The sequence below is a fragment of the Gorilla gorilla genome, chromosome 10 (genome assembly GCF_029281585.2).
Source record: "Gorilla gorilla gorilla isolate KB3781 chromosome 10, NHGRI_mGorGor1-v2.1_pri, whole genome shotgun sequence".
Taxonomy (NCBI): Eukaryota; Metazoa; Chordata; class Mammalia; order Primates; family Hominidae; genus Gorilla; species Gorilla gorilla.
Window position 1 is genome coordinate 110933372 of NC_073234.2, and position 13188 is coordinate 110946559.

General features: G+C 40.8%; 1 protein-coding gene across 2 annotated transcripts in view; it reads left to right on the forward strand.

Moving 5' to 3' along the window:
* Positions 1–12895, forward strand: part of METAP2 (methionyl aminopeptidase 2) — a 41020-nt gene extending 28125 nt beyond the window's left edge. For both annotated transcript variants that reach the window (XM_004053693.4, XM_019038968.4), the window contains exons 8-11: positions 2643–2739; positions 10458–10561; positions 11365–11480; positions 12204–12895. In XM_004053693.4, the coding sequence (XP_004053741.3) occupies positions 2643–2739; positions 10458–10561; positions 11365–11480; positions 12204–12456 (570 nt within the window). In that variant the 3' untranslated portion in view covers positions 12457–12895. The remainder of the gene's footprint in view (positions 1–2642; positions 2740–10457; positions 10562–11364; positions 11481–12203) is intronic.
* Positions 12896–13188: the final 293 nt, after the last annotated feature.

The window sequence follows — 13188 nt, forward strand, 5'->3', positions numbered from 1 at the left end:
TAGAATAAAAATAATTTTGGCCGGGCGCGGTGGCTCGTGCCTGTAATCCCAGCTCTTGGGAGGCCGAGGCGGGCGGATCACAAGGTCAAGAGATTGAGACCGTTCTGGCCAACGTGGTGAAACCCCGTCTCTACTAAAAGTACAAAAATTAGCTAGGCTTAGTGGCATGCGCCTGTAGTCCCAGCTACTCAGGAGGCTGAGGCAGGAGAATGGCTTGTACCCAGGAGACGGAGGTTGCAGTCAGCCGAGATTGCGCCACTGCACTCCAGCCTGGCGACAGAGCAAAACTCCGTTTCAACAAGAAAAAAAAAAAAAAAAGTAAATATATTAGTTCGTTAAGTCATGTGGAAAACAAATAGTGTTTGCAGACTATTGTTAGAATAATACTAGTTGTTACAATTGGCCTTTTTTACTTTATTGAGATTTTTAAAAAATTCATATGGCTTCAAGTTACTACATAGTATCCTTTGCAGGGCATTTCTTGAGCACTTCTTGCAGGCCTGGTCTAGTAGTAATGAACTCCATCAGCTTTCATCTGGGAATCTTAATTTCCCCCTCACTTTTTTTTTAATATAATTTTTTTTTTTTTTTTTAGAATTGAAACAGGGTTTTGCTCTGTTGCCCAGGCTGGAGCGCAGTGGTATGATCATGGCTCACTGCATCCTCGACCTTCTGGGCTCAGGAAATCCTCCCACCTCAGTTCTCCAAGTAGCTGGGACTATAGGCGTGTGCTACAATACCTTGCTAATTTTTAAAACTTTTTTATAGAGATGGGGGTCTCACTTTGTTGGCCAGGCTGGTCTTGAGCTCCTGGGTTCAAGTGATCCTCCCACCTTGGCCTTCCAGCGTGCTGGGATTACAGACATGAGCCACCACGCCTAGCCTGATTTCTTTCTCATTTTTGAAGGACAGTTTTCCCAGATAGGATTCATGGGTGACAGCTTTTTTTCTTTTAGTTAGCACTTTGAATATGTTGCATTGCTGCCTTCTAGCCTTCAAAGTTTCTAGTTTGAAATGTGCTTGAAGTCTAATTGAGCATCCCTTTTATATAGTGAATCACTTCTTTCTTGTTGCTTTCAGGTTTCCTTCTTTGTGCTTTAGAAAGTTTGATTATCATTTTGTGTGTGTGTGTGTGGGTTTCTTTGAGTTCATCTTTTTTGGAGTTCTTTGAACTTCTTGGATGTTATATTCTTGTATTTCATCAAATATGGGGAGTTTCCAGTCATTACTTTTTCAATTATTGTTTACCTTTCTACTTCTTCTGAAAATTTCCGTAATGCATATATTGGTATACTTGATATACAGGTCCCTGAGGTTCTGTTCACTTTAATCTTTTTTATTCTTAGGCTTGGTGATTTCCCTTGTCCTTATCTTCAGGTTTGATGGTTCTTTTTTTTGCCTGCTCAAATACTTTTGAATTCTCCTTGTGAATTTTTCATTTCAGTTACTGTACTTTTCAGCTCCAGAAATTTCTTTTTCTTTTAGATTTTCTATTTCTTTTTTGATATTTTCATTTTGTTCATACATTTTTTTTTTTTTTTGGCTCTCTCAATGTCTTCCTTTAATTTTTTAAGCATCTTTAGAAGAGTTGTTTTGAAGGCTTTGTGTAGTAGTAGATCTGCCATCAGGTTTTTTTTCAGGGATAGTTTCTGTCGATTTATTATTTTCCTTTGATGGGTGTTCTTATTTCCTTGTATGCCTTGTGACTTTATGTTGAACACTGCCTATTTCAATGTAATATGGTAATTCTGAAAATCAGATATGCCCCCTTCCCCAGCATTTCTTTTAGATTTTTTGTGTTGGTTTTTTTGTTTTTCATGCTTGTAACCAATCTCTGCCAAGGATACACCTGAGGTGTGAACTTCAGGTTTTCTCAGGTCTTTCCCTGGGCATGTGTGCTGACTTTTAGAATTTTCTCATATATGCAGTTGTTTTTGAATGACCTAGTCTTTAATATCTGGGCCCCAGAGGGGGAGAACAAGAAAAATGAGTATGGACGGGAGGCCATGCTGAGTGTGAGGGAGTGGAGGGGAAAGGGGTGCTCACCATTTAAATCCTCTGAAAGTCACTTCAGCCACAGGGGTGTGTAAGCGCTGAGGTTTGCAACTATGAGGGGAGATGCAACAACAGTGGCCGCTTCTGTATCTGCGCCTATGTGACCAGAAGCAGCAACCAGGGATCAAAGCACAGATCCCTGATGTTTAGGACATAGACTGTTTTGACTACTCACATACCCCCAAGCTGTGTGCGTGTTGCTCCAGGAACACGAGCCAACCACGAGTTTATGGAACGGTATGTAGCAGTGCTGCTACTGTGCTGAGAGCTAAAATGGATGGAAATAACCACACTTGACCATCCCATTATTCCCCTGGAAGTTGCAAGGCTTCAGTAGACTCCAGAGTTCCCAAGTACTTACATTAGACAGATTTTGTCAGTGCACTTGTTGTCTATTTAGGGAGGCAGATTCCTGGTGCTTAATACTTCACTATCCTCCCATAATCCTCTGCAAAGTATTTTAAACAGGAAGTTACAATGTACAAAGCAGTTTTTCTGATTGTCCCTTGTTTTTAAATGTTACAAAATTAAGTTGCTGTGAAAATTTTGCACTTTGAATAATAAAGCATATGTTACTCTTTTTTTAGTGTGCTGGAATTGATGTTCGTCTGTGTGATGTTGGTGAGGCCATCCAAGAAGTTATGGAGTCCTATGAAGTTGAAATAGATGGGAAGACATATCAAGGTATGTTCTTTTAAAATATATCTTATTTTGAAATTGATTTTACAAACTATTGTCGAGTGCTTTCTTTGGGTCAGCTGCTTCATGTTTCTATCTTGGGAATTCAAGGAAAGAAGACGGGAAATGACCTGCTTAGAGCATGGTAGGAGTAGTGTTGTAACTAACTGGAAACTATTGCCAAGCCACTCTGTTAGCTGATAAGAAAACACCTGAGGAAATATCCTAGGGCAGCCAAAATGTGCAGCCTGTTTCTGTGACTAGTCAAATCAAGGCTGAGAGAAGCCAGGTCTCTTGCCATTGATGACTTCTCATTGTGATTTTTTTTTGTTGTTGTTTTTTGTTTTGTTTGTTTTTTAAAGACAGGGTATCGTTCCGTCATCCATGCTGGAGCGCAGTGGTGCAACCACAGCTCACTGTAGTTTCAACCTCCCAGGCTTAAGCGATCCTCCCACCTTAGCCCTCCCAGGTAGTTGGGACTACAGGTGTGGGCCACCATGCCCGGCTGATTTTTAATTTTTTTGTAGAGACAAAGTCTCACTGTGTTGCTCAGTCTGGTTTTGAACTACTGAGCTCAAGCGATCCTCCCACCTCAGCCTCCCAAAGTGCAGGGATAACAGGTGTGAGCCACTGCTCCTAGTCTGGTTTTTTGGAATCACATTCAGAATTTGGAGGCCAGTTCCTTCTGTATCACTTTAATTCCCAAGTTCCTTTGCCTTCTAGTCTTTACCAGTGACTACCTCAAGTATATACTCCCAGAGTCCCCTGTGCTTTCTGGTGCTGTACGTTAATCTCTGTCAGTGCAGTCCTCCTCCGGCTCCCAGGTCTGTCTGACCATCCCCCAGCCACCATCCTCCTCCCTCATCTGTGCTCATTATTCTCTGTGATCCTGCTGTAATAACTTCCTTATAGAATATTTTCTATATTTCCTTTAACAGAATTCTGTCTCTCTTTGTAGACTGTGAGTGGAGACTCTCATGTTGTTTTCTTGCCTCTTACTTAGTAAATTCACACCATTCAGCATTCTTTGCATTTCCTGTTGCCCATTATGTGTTTCTACCAAGAGCAGAAGTGATTCTTCCTCTGGAACCTGACCGTGCCTTCTATATAGACAGTTACCACAAACATAACAGTCCTCTTTCATGTCTAAATACTGAAATTTATTACCAGACTTAAACTTTTTTTTGAGACAGAGTCTCACTCTGTTGCTCAGGCTGGGGTGCAATGGTGCAATCTCGGCTCACTGCAACCTTTGCCTCCTGGGTTCAAGCGATTCTGCCTCATCCTCCTCATTAGCTGGGGTTACAGGTGCCCGCCCCCACGCCCGGCCACAATTTTTTTTTTGAGATGGAGTCTTGCTCTGTCACCCAGGCTGGAGTGCAGTGGCACGATCTCAGCTCACTGCAACCTTTGCCTCCCAGGTTCGAGCCATTCAAGCCATTCTCCTACCTCAGCCTCCTGAGTAGCTGAGATTACAGACGTGTGCCACCATAGTTGGCTGCTTTTTGTATTTTTAGTAGAGACGGGGTTTTGTCATGTTGGCCAGGCTGGTCTCGAACTCCAGACGTCAGGTGATCCGCCCACCTCGGCCTCCCAAAGTGCTGGGATTACAGGCATGAGCCACCGTGCCCAACTCTTTTTTTAGACAGAGTCTGCCAGACGTGGTGGCTCACGCCTGTAATCCCAAAACTTTGGGAGGCCAAAGTGGGTGGGTCACCTGAGGTCAGGAGTTTGAGACCAGCCTGGCCAACACGGTAAAACCCTGTCTCTACTAAATACAAAAAAAAAATAGCCAGGCGTGATGGCACACACCTGTAATCTCAGCTACTCGGGAGGCTGAGGCAGGAGAATCGCTTGAAGCCAGGAGGCAGAGGTTGCAGTGAGTCAAGATTGCACCATTGCACTCCAGCCTGGGCGACAGAGTGAGACTTCGTCTGGGGAAAAAAATAAAAAAGAGTCTTCCTCTGTTGTCCAGGCTGGAGTGCAGTGGCACGGTTGCAGCCCAACCCCCTTGCTCAAGCACTCGGTGGAGTGCGCTCAGCTTCCCGAGTAGCTGGGACTGCAGATGTACACTATCACACCTGGCTAATTTTTGTATTTTTTTTTAAATATTTCTTTTTATTTCTAATATATATGCTTTTTTTTTTTTTTTTTGAGACGCAATCTCGCTCTGTCGCCCAGGCTAGAGTGCAGTGGCGCGATCTTGGTTCATGGCAACCTCCGCTTCCCGGGTTCAAGCGATTCTTCTGCCTCAGCCTCTCAAGTAGCTGGGATTACAGGCATGCGCCACTACACCCAGCTAATTTATTTTTGTATTTTTAGTAGAGACGGGGTTTCACTATATTTGCCAGGATGGTCTCAATCTCTTGACCTCATGATCCGCCCGCCTCGGCTTCCCACAGTGCTGGGATTACAGGCATGAGTCACCGTGCCCAGCCTATATATGTTTTTTGATATCAAGATATTCTTCCATTTCATTGTTCTTCAAGGTTTCATTTCCCTTCCTCCTGCCTAGACCCTGTGTTGGCAGCTTTAATTCTTCTCTCATCTATATCTTTAACTTCTTTATTATTTGATTTTCAGATATTCTCTTTAAGATCTCTAATCCTGTGAACACAAGTGCAAAGCAGAATACTTATTTACTTATTTATTTATTTATTTATTGAGACAGAGTCTTACTCGTTCTGTCACCCAGGCTGGAGAGCAGTGGTGCAGTCTTGGATCACTATAAGCTCAGCCTCCCGAGTAGTTGGGATTACAGGTGTGTGTCACCATGCTGGCTAATTTTTGGACCTTTTTTTTTTAGTGGAGATGGGGCTTCATCATGTTGGCCAGATCAGGCGATCTGCCCACCTTGGCCTCCTGAAGTGCTGGGATTACAGGCGTGAGCCACTGTACCCGGCCCAGAATACTCTTGATGTTACTCACACTTAGGTAGGAGGTGTGGGATAATGAAGAAAACACACTTTGGGGTTCAGGCAGTTTTTACTTGGAGTCTTAGATAAATCTATAACCTCAATACCCAAGTTTCTTGACTGTAGTAGGGTTGATGGTATCTAGTTTATTTTGAGAAATGTAAATTGTGTGATAGTGCCTGGAATTTATTAAGTATCCAACAAATATTTGTCATTCTGTCCCCTTCTCACCCTAATTCTGGGATTAGTGCCACGAATACAGTGCTTATTCAGGCTCTTCCAAATCGCTCTTCGCATCCAGGAAATTACTTACCTGATGAGAAAAATAGCCAAACAAGCCTAACACACTCTTTAACATTTTTTCCACGTTGCATAAAGAACATGGCAAAATACCAGGATTGGCAAATGCCGGGATTTGCCCACCTTCTCCCTATTCTTATGTTTTTATCTCTGTTCTTCAAGGAAGAAATATTCTGTCTTCTATACAGTATTTTCTTTAAAATTTTTTTAAATTGTTAGCTCAAACACTGCGTTAAGGATCTTCTTTTCAGTGTTAATCCTCCACCTCCTTTGAGATACCACCTTACTACCCCTTTTCTCTACATACTCAGCCTTTCCCCTAGTGGCTCCTCTCAGTGTGAAAGCACATGTGGAGGAGAATAAAAATCATAGCATTAGATATCCTTTCATGATTCTCATGATTTTTTTTTTTTTTTTTTTTTGAGAGGGACTTTTGCTCTTGTTGCCCAGGCTGGAGTACAATGGTGCACGATCTCGGCTCATCACAACCTCCGCCTCCCAGGTTCAAGCAGTTCTCCTGCCTCAGCCTCCCGAGTAGCTGGGATTACATGCGCCACCACGCCCAGCTATTTTTTTTTTTTTAGTAGATGTGGTGTTTCTCCATGTTGGTCAGGCTGGTCTTGAACTCCCAACCTTAGGTGATCTGCCTGCCTCAGCCTCCCAAAGTCTGGGATTACAGGCGTGAGGCACCGCACCCAGCCGATTCACATATTCTACTTTTGGCTTTTACTTACTGTTATGTGAAATTTTTACAATTTATTTTTACATTAAGACATGATTTAAGTTTACTATGTTTGTTAGTAAGGGTAAACATACTTTTCTTTGTATCCTAGCCAAAGCCATAAGGAAAGCAAAAGATTTTTAAAGGCTAGAATTTAGAAGATCTCATATCCAGTGTGCTTTTCTTTGGAAAATGTTTTGTCCAGTTCTTTAAATAGCTTAGAACCAGTTTTAGGAGTTGCTGCTTCTATTAACACTTTATGAGCTCCCCAGAAGCAAGATTCTTAACCCAAAGGAAGCTGAGATTAAGAGCATAAATGCCAAGTTAATTTGAGGAATTTATGGGACTAGAACGTGGGCCTTCTGATTTCTAGGTTCACTGCTACAAATGAACAGAATCTATTTCCAAATTCGTGAATCTTATGTCAACTTGGAGTACACACTGTAGCAGTCTGCTTGGGGGACTACCTCTAGAGTTAGTTATTTCTCTTTTTTGAGAATTTGCTGAAATTTTTGTAAATTCCAACACTAGCCAACATATACCAATGTCTTCTCTTTTTCCTTTCATTTTCTCCTAATTCTACAACTTGTTTGGTATGTGGTCTGCCTTTCAAGGTATGGTAGGTGACAGTTTGACTTAATGTTTTAGTCACTGCATAATAATTCCAGCCTGCAACATCGGGATTTTTAATATCTACCCTTTTACCTCTTCCACGAAGCTAGTGCAGCATTTTTGGTTTCATTATTTCAGTACCCTTCTTTTGATCCCTGTTATTTTATTGATCAGGGTTCTTAGTTTAAGGCAACAATCCATTTTTATAGTTTAAGCAGAGAGGATGTGGAAAAATCATGATAATAGGGAGATGAAGAAATGGATTCCGGGTTGAACTTTCCAGAACAAATCAAAACACATAGCACAACTGGGCCATCAAAGGAGTACCTTAATCTCCTTTGATCAGGAAGCAAAAGAATTAAAAAGTGATTGTTAACAAATTACTGGTCCCAGAATTAGCCTGTGCTGTTACAACCTGCATAAGTAAAAAATGAATTCCCCTGTACCCTCATTTTTCTGTGTAACTAACATATTAGGTTGGTATGGCTAAGAAACTTTCTTTAAAAAAATTGATTGGCTTGTAAGGGTCACTTTGCAAAGTTTGAATTTTAAAATAGGCTTGTTACTTGTCAACCTAAATAACAAACAGAGGCTCTCTAAAAGAAAATGATGTTTGGGAATAGAGCATTGCAGTGGGAATGCCATAGTAAACTTGTGCATATCAGGGAGGTAAGGAAGACAGAGGTTTTTGAAGACGAAAATGAGGATGACATAATTGTTTTGAAATAATTATCCTTGGCTCCAAAGATTAATAACAAAAGTGACGCCAGTCGGAGGTTGGGCAGGCAGTTGTTGGGCAGATGTCCTTGCAGAAGTATTTTTTTGTGTAAGGTTGCAGTGGGCTTTGTGCAAGGTTATGGTTTTCATAGTCATTTTCATTATCAGGTGTATAAGCATGAGAACCCTCTCTTCATGGCTTTCCCTAGCTCTGTTTGAGTCTGATAACTTTGACACATTTATATAAGAAGGTTGTTGTGAAGAGTGAATTGATTTGTTTTTCTTGCTGTCCCACTAAGTTTGTAACATACTTGTTCATTGCTTCAGACCACTTAATTCTGCTCTAGAAGAAAGGTAGCTCATACTGAGGATTCTAGAGTTATAGAGCTAAATTTTTTAAGACCTCCCCCCAACCTTTTTTTTTTTTTTTTTTTTTGAGACTCTGTCGCCCAGACTGGAGTACAGTGGTGCAATTTCATTTCACTGCAGTCTCTGCCTCCCGGGTTCAAGTGACTCTCCTGCCTCAGCCTCCCAAATAGCTGGGACTACAGGTGTGTGTCACCACGCCCAGCTAATTTTTGTATTTTTAGTAGAGATGGGGTTTCACTGTGTTGGCCAGACTGGTCTTGAACTCCTGACCTCAAGTCATCCTCCTGCCTCGGCCTCCCAAAGTGTTGGGATTACAGGCGTGAGCCACTGCACCTGGCCGTTTTTAGCCCTTTTTTAAAATTTGAAATATTAACACAAAATGCACAAAGCATAAAAACTCAGCTTCTCAATTGCAGAAGCTACGTAACCTCACTCCTCAAGAAATTGAATATTGCCAGTATTCCAGAAGACGCTCAGTCTCGTTTTCTTAGTCCGTTTTGTGCTGCTACAGCAGAATACCTGAGACTAGGTAATTTATAAAGAACAGAAATTGATTTCTCACAGTGTTGGAGGCTGGGAAGATTGAGGGATTGGCATCTGGTGAAGGTCTTCTTGCTGCATCGTCCTATGGCATTAGGCAGAAGGGCAATGAGAAGTTTGAGAGAGAGAGCAAGAAGTGGTCAAACTCGTCCTTTACAGGGAACCCACTCCTGAGATAATGGCATGAATTCATTGATGAGAGTGGTGCCTCCATGGCCCAAACTCCTCCTGTTAGGTCCCACCTCCCAACACCATCACACTGGGGATGAAATTCCCAATACATGACCTTTGGGGGATACATTCAAACCATAGCAGCAATACACTGCTTTCCAATTACAGCAGCCTGCCTCTAGTGAGCCACCATCTTGGCTTGTGGGGTCAGTTTGCCAGGTCTTAGAGAAATAGTAATGATGTCTGAATTTTAAAATATATTTAGCTTATCAGTACTGCAAGTATGAAAGGATTTTCATTTGCTTTTCTTTATGTCTTTACTACCTAATTATGCATCCCTAAACTAGTTTTATTGCCTAATTTTGAACTATTATATATATGTGGAATTGTACAGTATATATGTAATTGTGCCTTTTTCTGCTCATTTTGTCAGTTTTAAAACAACTGGAATAAAAAAGCTAGACATTTTATTCCAGTTGTTAAATGTATTCCTAGCTTTTTGTTTTGATTGTTGAATGTTATTCCCTCATGTGAATATGCCACAATTTGTCTATTCTGTCATTGCTGTCAGGACAGTGGGATGTTTAGATTTTCTTTCTTCTTTCTTACTTCTATTTCTTAATTACTGTGTCTCAGCCACATAGGTTTTCTTTTTGAACATTTGAAATGTTGATATAAAGTTTTATAATACTGTCATATTAACAGTATCTTTCACATTATCTTTTGGTCTGTAACAATACAAATATGTATTTTTTATGTTTCTAATAATTTGTGTACATGGCATTTTATTTGTTGTTAACAGTACCTCCTTAGATGACCTCTCTTGTGCCCTTAATCCTGTATTTCTTTCTTCCATCCTCCCTTCTAGCACCTTTTTTTTTTTTTTTTTTTTTTGAGACGGAGTTGCTTTCGCCCAGGCTGAAGTGCAGTGATGTGATCTTGGCTCACGGCAACCTCCGCTTCCCGGGTTCAAGTGATTCTCCTGCCTCAGCCTCCTGAGTAGCTGGAATTACAGGCCCCCACCACCACACCCAGCGAATTTTTGTATTTGTAGTAGAGACAGGGTTTCGCCATGTTGGTCAGGCTGGTCTCGAACTCCTGACCTCAGGTGATCTGCTTGCCTCGGCCTCCCAGAGTGCTGGGATTACAGGCATGAGCCACTGCACCTGGCCTACTTCTAGTATTAATAACACTGCAACTAACTACTTTTTATATTCCACTAGATTCCAGTTTATATTAAACTACCTTAATGTAAGGTTATTTAGTAAAGCCATACCTGGTTTTTGAATAAATGCTTGAACTCTGTACCAAAATGTAAGAGATCTGTTTTTGCTTCTTGAGATCCTGAATGACTTTTATTTCCCTATTTTTTACAACAGTGAAACCAATCCGTAATCTAAATGGACATTCAATTGGGCAATATAGAATACATGCTGGAAAAACAGTGCCGATTGTGAAAGGAGGGGAGGCAACAAGAATGGAGGTATGTGTGTCACTAACATTTTACTTCCGTGGAAGACATTTTTTTCTGCCAAGCAGAAGGTTGTGGTAGTTAAGTATATGGTTATACTGACCAGAATTAGCTGCTTATCATCCATATTCACCCTGCCAGGAATTGGGCCATTTGAATTTGCAAATTGTGTATAGTCAGCACTAAATCAGTTGTGGAAATTGGGGCTGTGAAAGGGTTGTTTATTCAACATTTAATGAATATTTATTGAGCATTCCCAGGTGCCAGTCTCTTTATAGTAGGCTCTAGGGGTAGAGCTGTGAACAAAATTCATAGGGGGAAGCAGAAAGACCAAAAAGTGCTAAGGAGATAAAGCAGGGCAAGGCTAGATAAGGACTGCCAGGGGCTATTTCATGTTGCTGCTTAATCAGGTAGACTTCAAGAGATGGTAATTGTAGGCCAGGCTCGGTAGCTCAGGCCTGTTAATCCCAGCACTTTGAGAGACCAAGGCAGGCAGATCACCTGAGTGAGGTCAGGAGTTTGAGACCAGCCTGGCCAACATGATGGTGGAACCTTGTATCTACTAAAAATACAAAAATTAGCCAGGCATGGTGGCACGTGCCTGTAGTCCCACCTACTCGGGAGGCTGAGGCAGGAGAATCGCTTGAACCTGGAAAGTGGAGGTTGCAGTGAGCCAAGATCTCACCACTGCACTCCAGCCTGGCAACAGAGAGAGACTCTGTCTCAAAAAGAGAGAGAGAGAAAGAGAGATGGTAATTGTGATTCGTTCTGAATTTTTCTTCTTTCTCTCCCCTTGACCCTTATTTATTTTTCAGGAAGGAGAAGTATATGCAATTGAAACCTTTGGTAGTACAGGAAAAGGTGTTGTTCATGATGATATGGAATGTTCACATTACATGAAAAATTTTGATGTTGGACATGTGCCAATAAGGTGAGAGACGAGACGATTGATTTTATGTGGCTAATTAGCATCTCTTCTGAGTTAACAGCATTTTTAAAAAATGTGGCATACATACAAAATAGTATATTCATGAATGTAGAGTTCTGTAGCCCAACAATAAGAAAAAAAAATAGCCTGTTAAACATTTTAACTGAGATAAAAATTACACACACACACACACACACACACACACACACACACACGTGCTCTCTTCAAGTCCAGTTTCTGATAATCATAAATGTCAGAGATTATTTTGCTAGCATTCCTAGGTTTTTGCTTTGGTAAACTTCCATTTACAGTGTCTTTCAATTTACATTGAATTTTTTTAACATTTGAAGATGATTGAAATCTGCATTTACATCTTTTATATGCAGGTCTTTGAGCTTGCTGCACACAAAAGGAAATTCACAGACCCTGTAGTAGGTCTGTAGTGGGGAATATAACACACACACACACACACACACACACACGCACGCGCGTGCGCGTAGACACATAAACATGATAAGATGGCCTCCAGCTGGTGTCCTATTCAGCTGCCATCTATAATTAGGTATGGGCTATTATACATTCTGGCTTTTGATTGTTGAAAGAGCAACAATAAAAGTTTTTGGACTTCAACTACTAAGACACAGCTAAGGTCTGGGCTTTTTTTAATGAGGGAAATCAGTTCGTAACTCTTTTGCCAACAATTAATTTTGGATTTTCTCCTCTTAGGCTTCCGAGAACAAAACACTTGTTAAATGTCATCAATGAAAACTTTGGCACTCTTGCCTTCTGCCGCAGATGGCTGGATCGCTTGGGAGAAAGTAAATACTTGATGGCTCTGAAGAATCTGTGTGACTTGGGCATTGTAGATCCATATCCACCATTATGTGACATTAAAGGATCATATACAGCACAATTTGAACATACCATCCTGTTGCGTCCAACATGTAAAGAAGTTGTCAGCAGAGGAGATGACTATTAAACTTAGTCCAAAGCCACCTCAACACCTTTATTTTCTAAGCTTTGTTGGAAAACATTATACCAGAATTAATTTGCCACATGTTGTCTGTTTTAACAGTGGACCCATGTAATACTTTTATCCATGTTTAAAAAAGAAGGAATTTGGACAAAGGCAAACCATCTAATGTAATTAACCAACGAAAAAGCTTTCAGGACTTTTAAATGCTAACTGTTTTTCCCCTTCCTGTCTAGGAAAATGCTGTAAAGCTCAAATTAGTTAGGAATGACTTATACGTTTTGTTTTGAATACCTAAGAGATACTTTTTGGATATTTATATTGCCATATTCTTACTTGAATGCTTTGAATGACTACATCCAGTTCTGCACCTATACCCTCTGGTGTTGCTTTTTAACCTTCCTGGAATCCATTTTCTAAAAAATAAAGACATTTTCAGATCTGAGAGCTACATCTCAATGTCTGTGGTTATAATTCTGGACAGGATAAATAGCTAAACTTAATGTAGGCAAATGCAGAGACATTTATCTGAAATGTAGACCTCTACACTGAGACTTTTCTGGCATAGTGGCTAAAATAAGATCTACACATGCATAAAAAGGGACAATCACCTTTTCTTCATAAATATACAGCTTTAGGAATATTTCACCATTCTTTGTAGGACATAGTAGTCCTTGTCTTTTTTTCTCCTGACATTGGAAAGATGTGCTAATTGAAACTTGACTTAGTAGGAACATT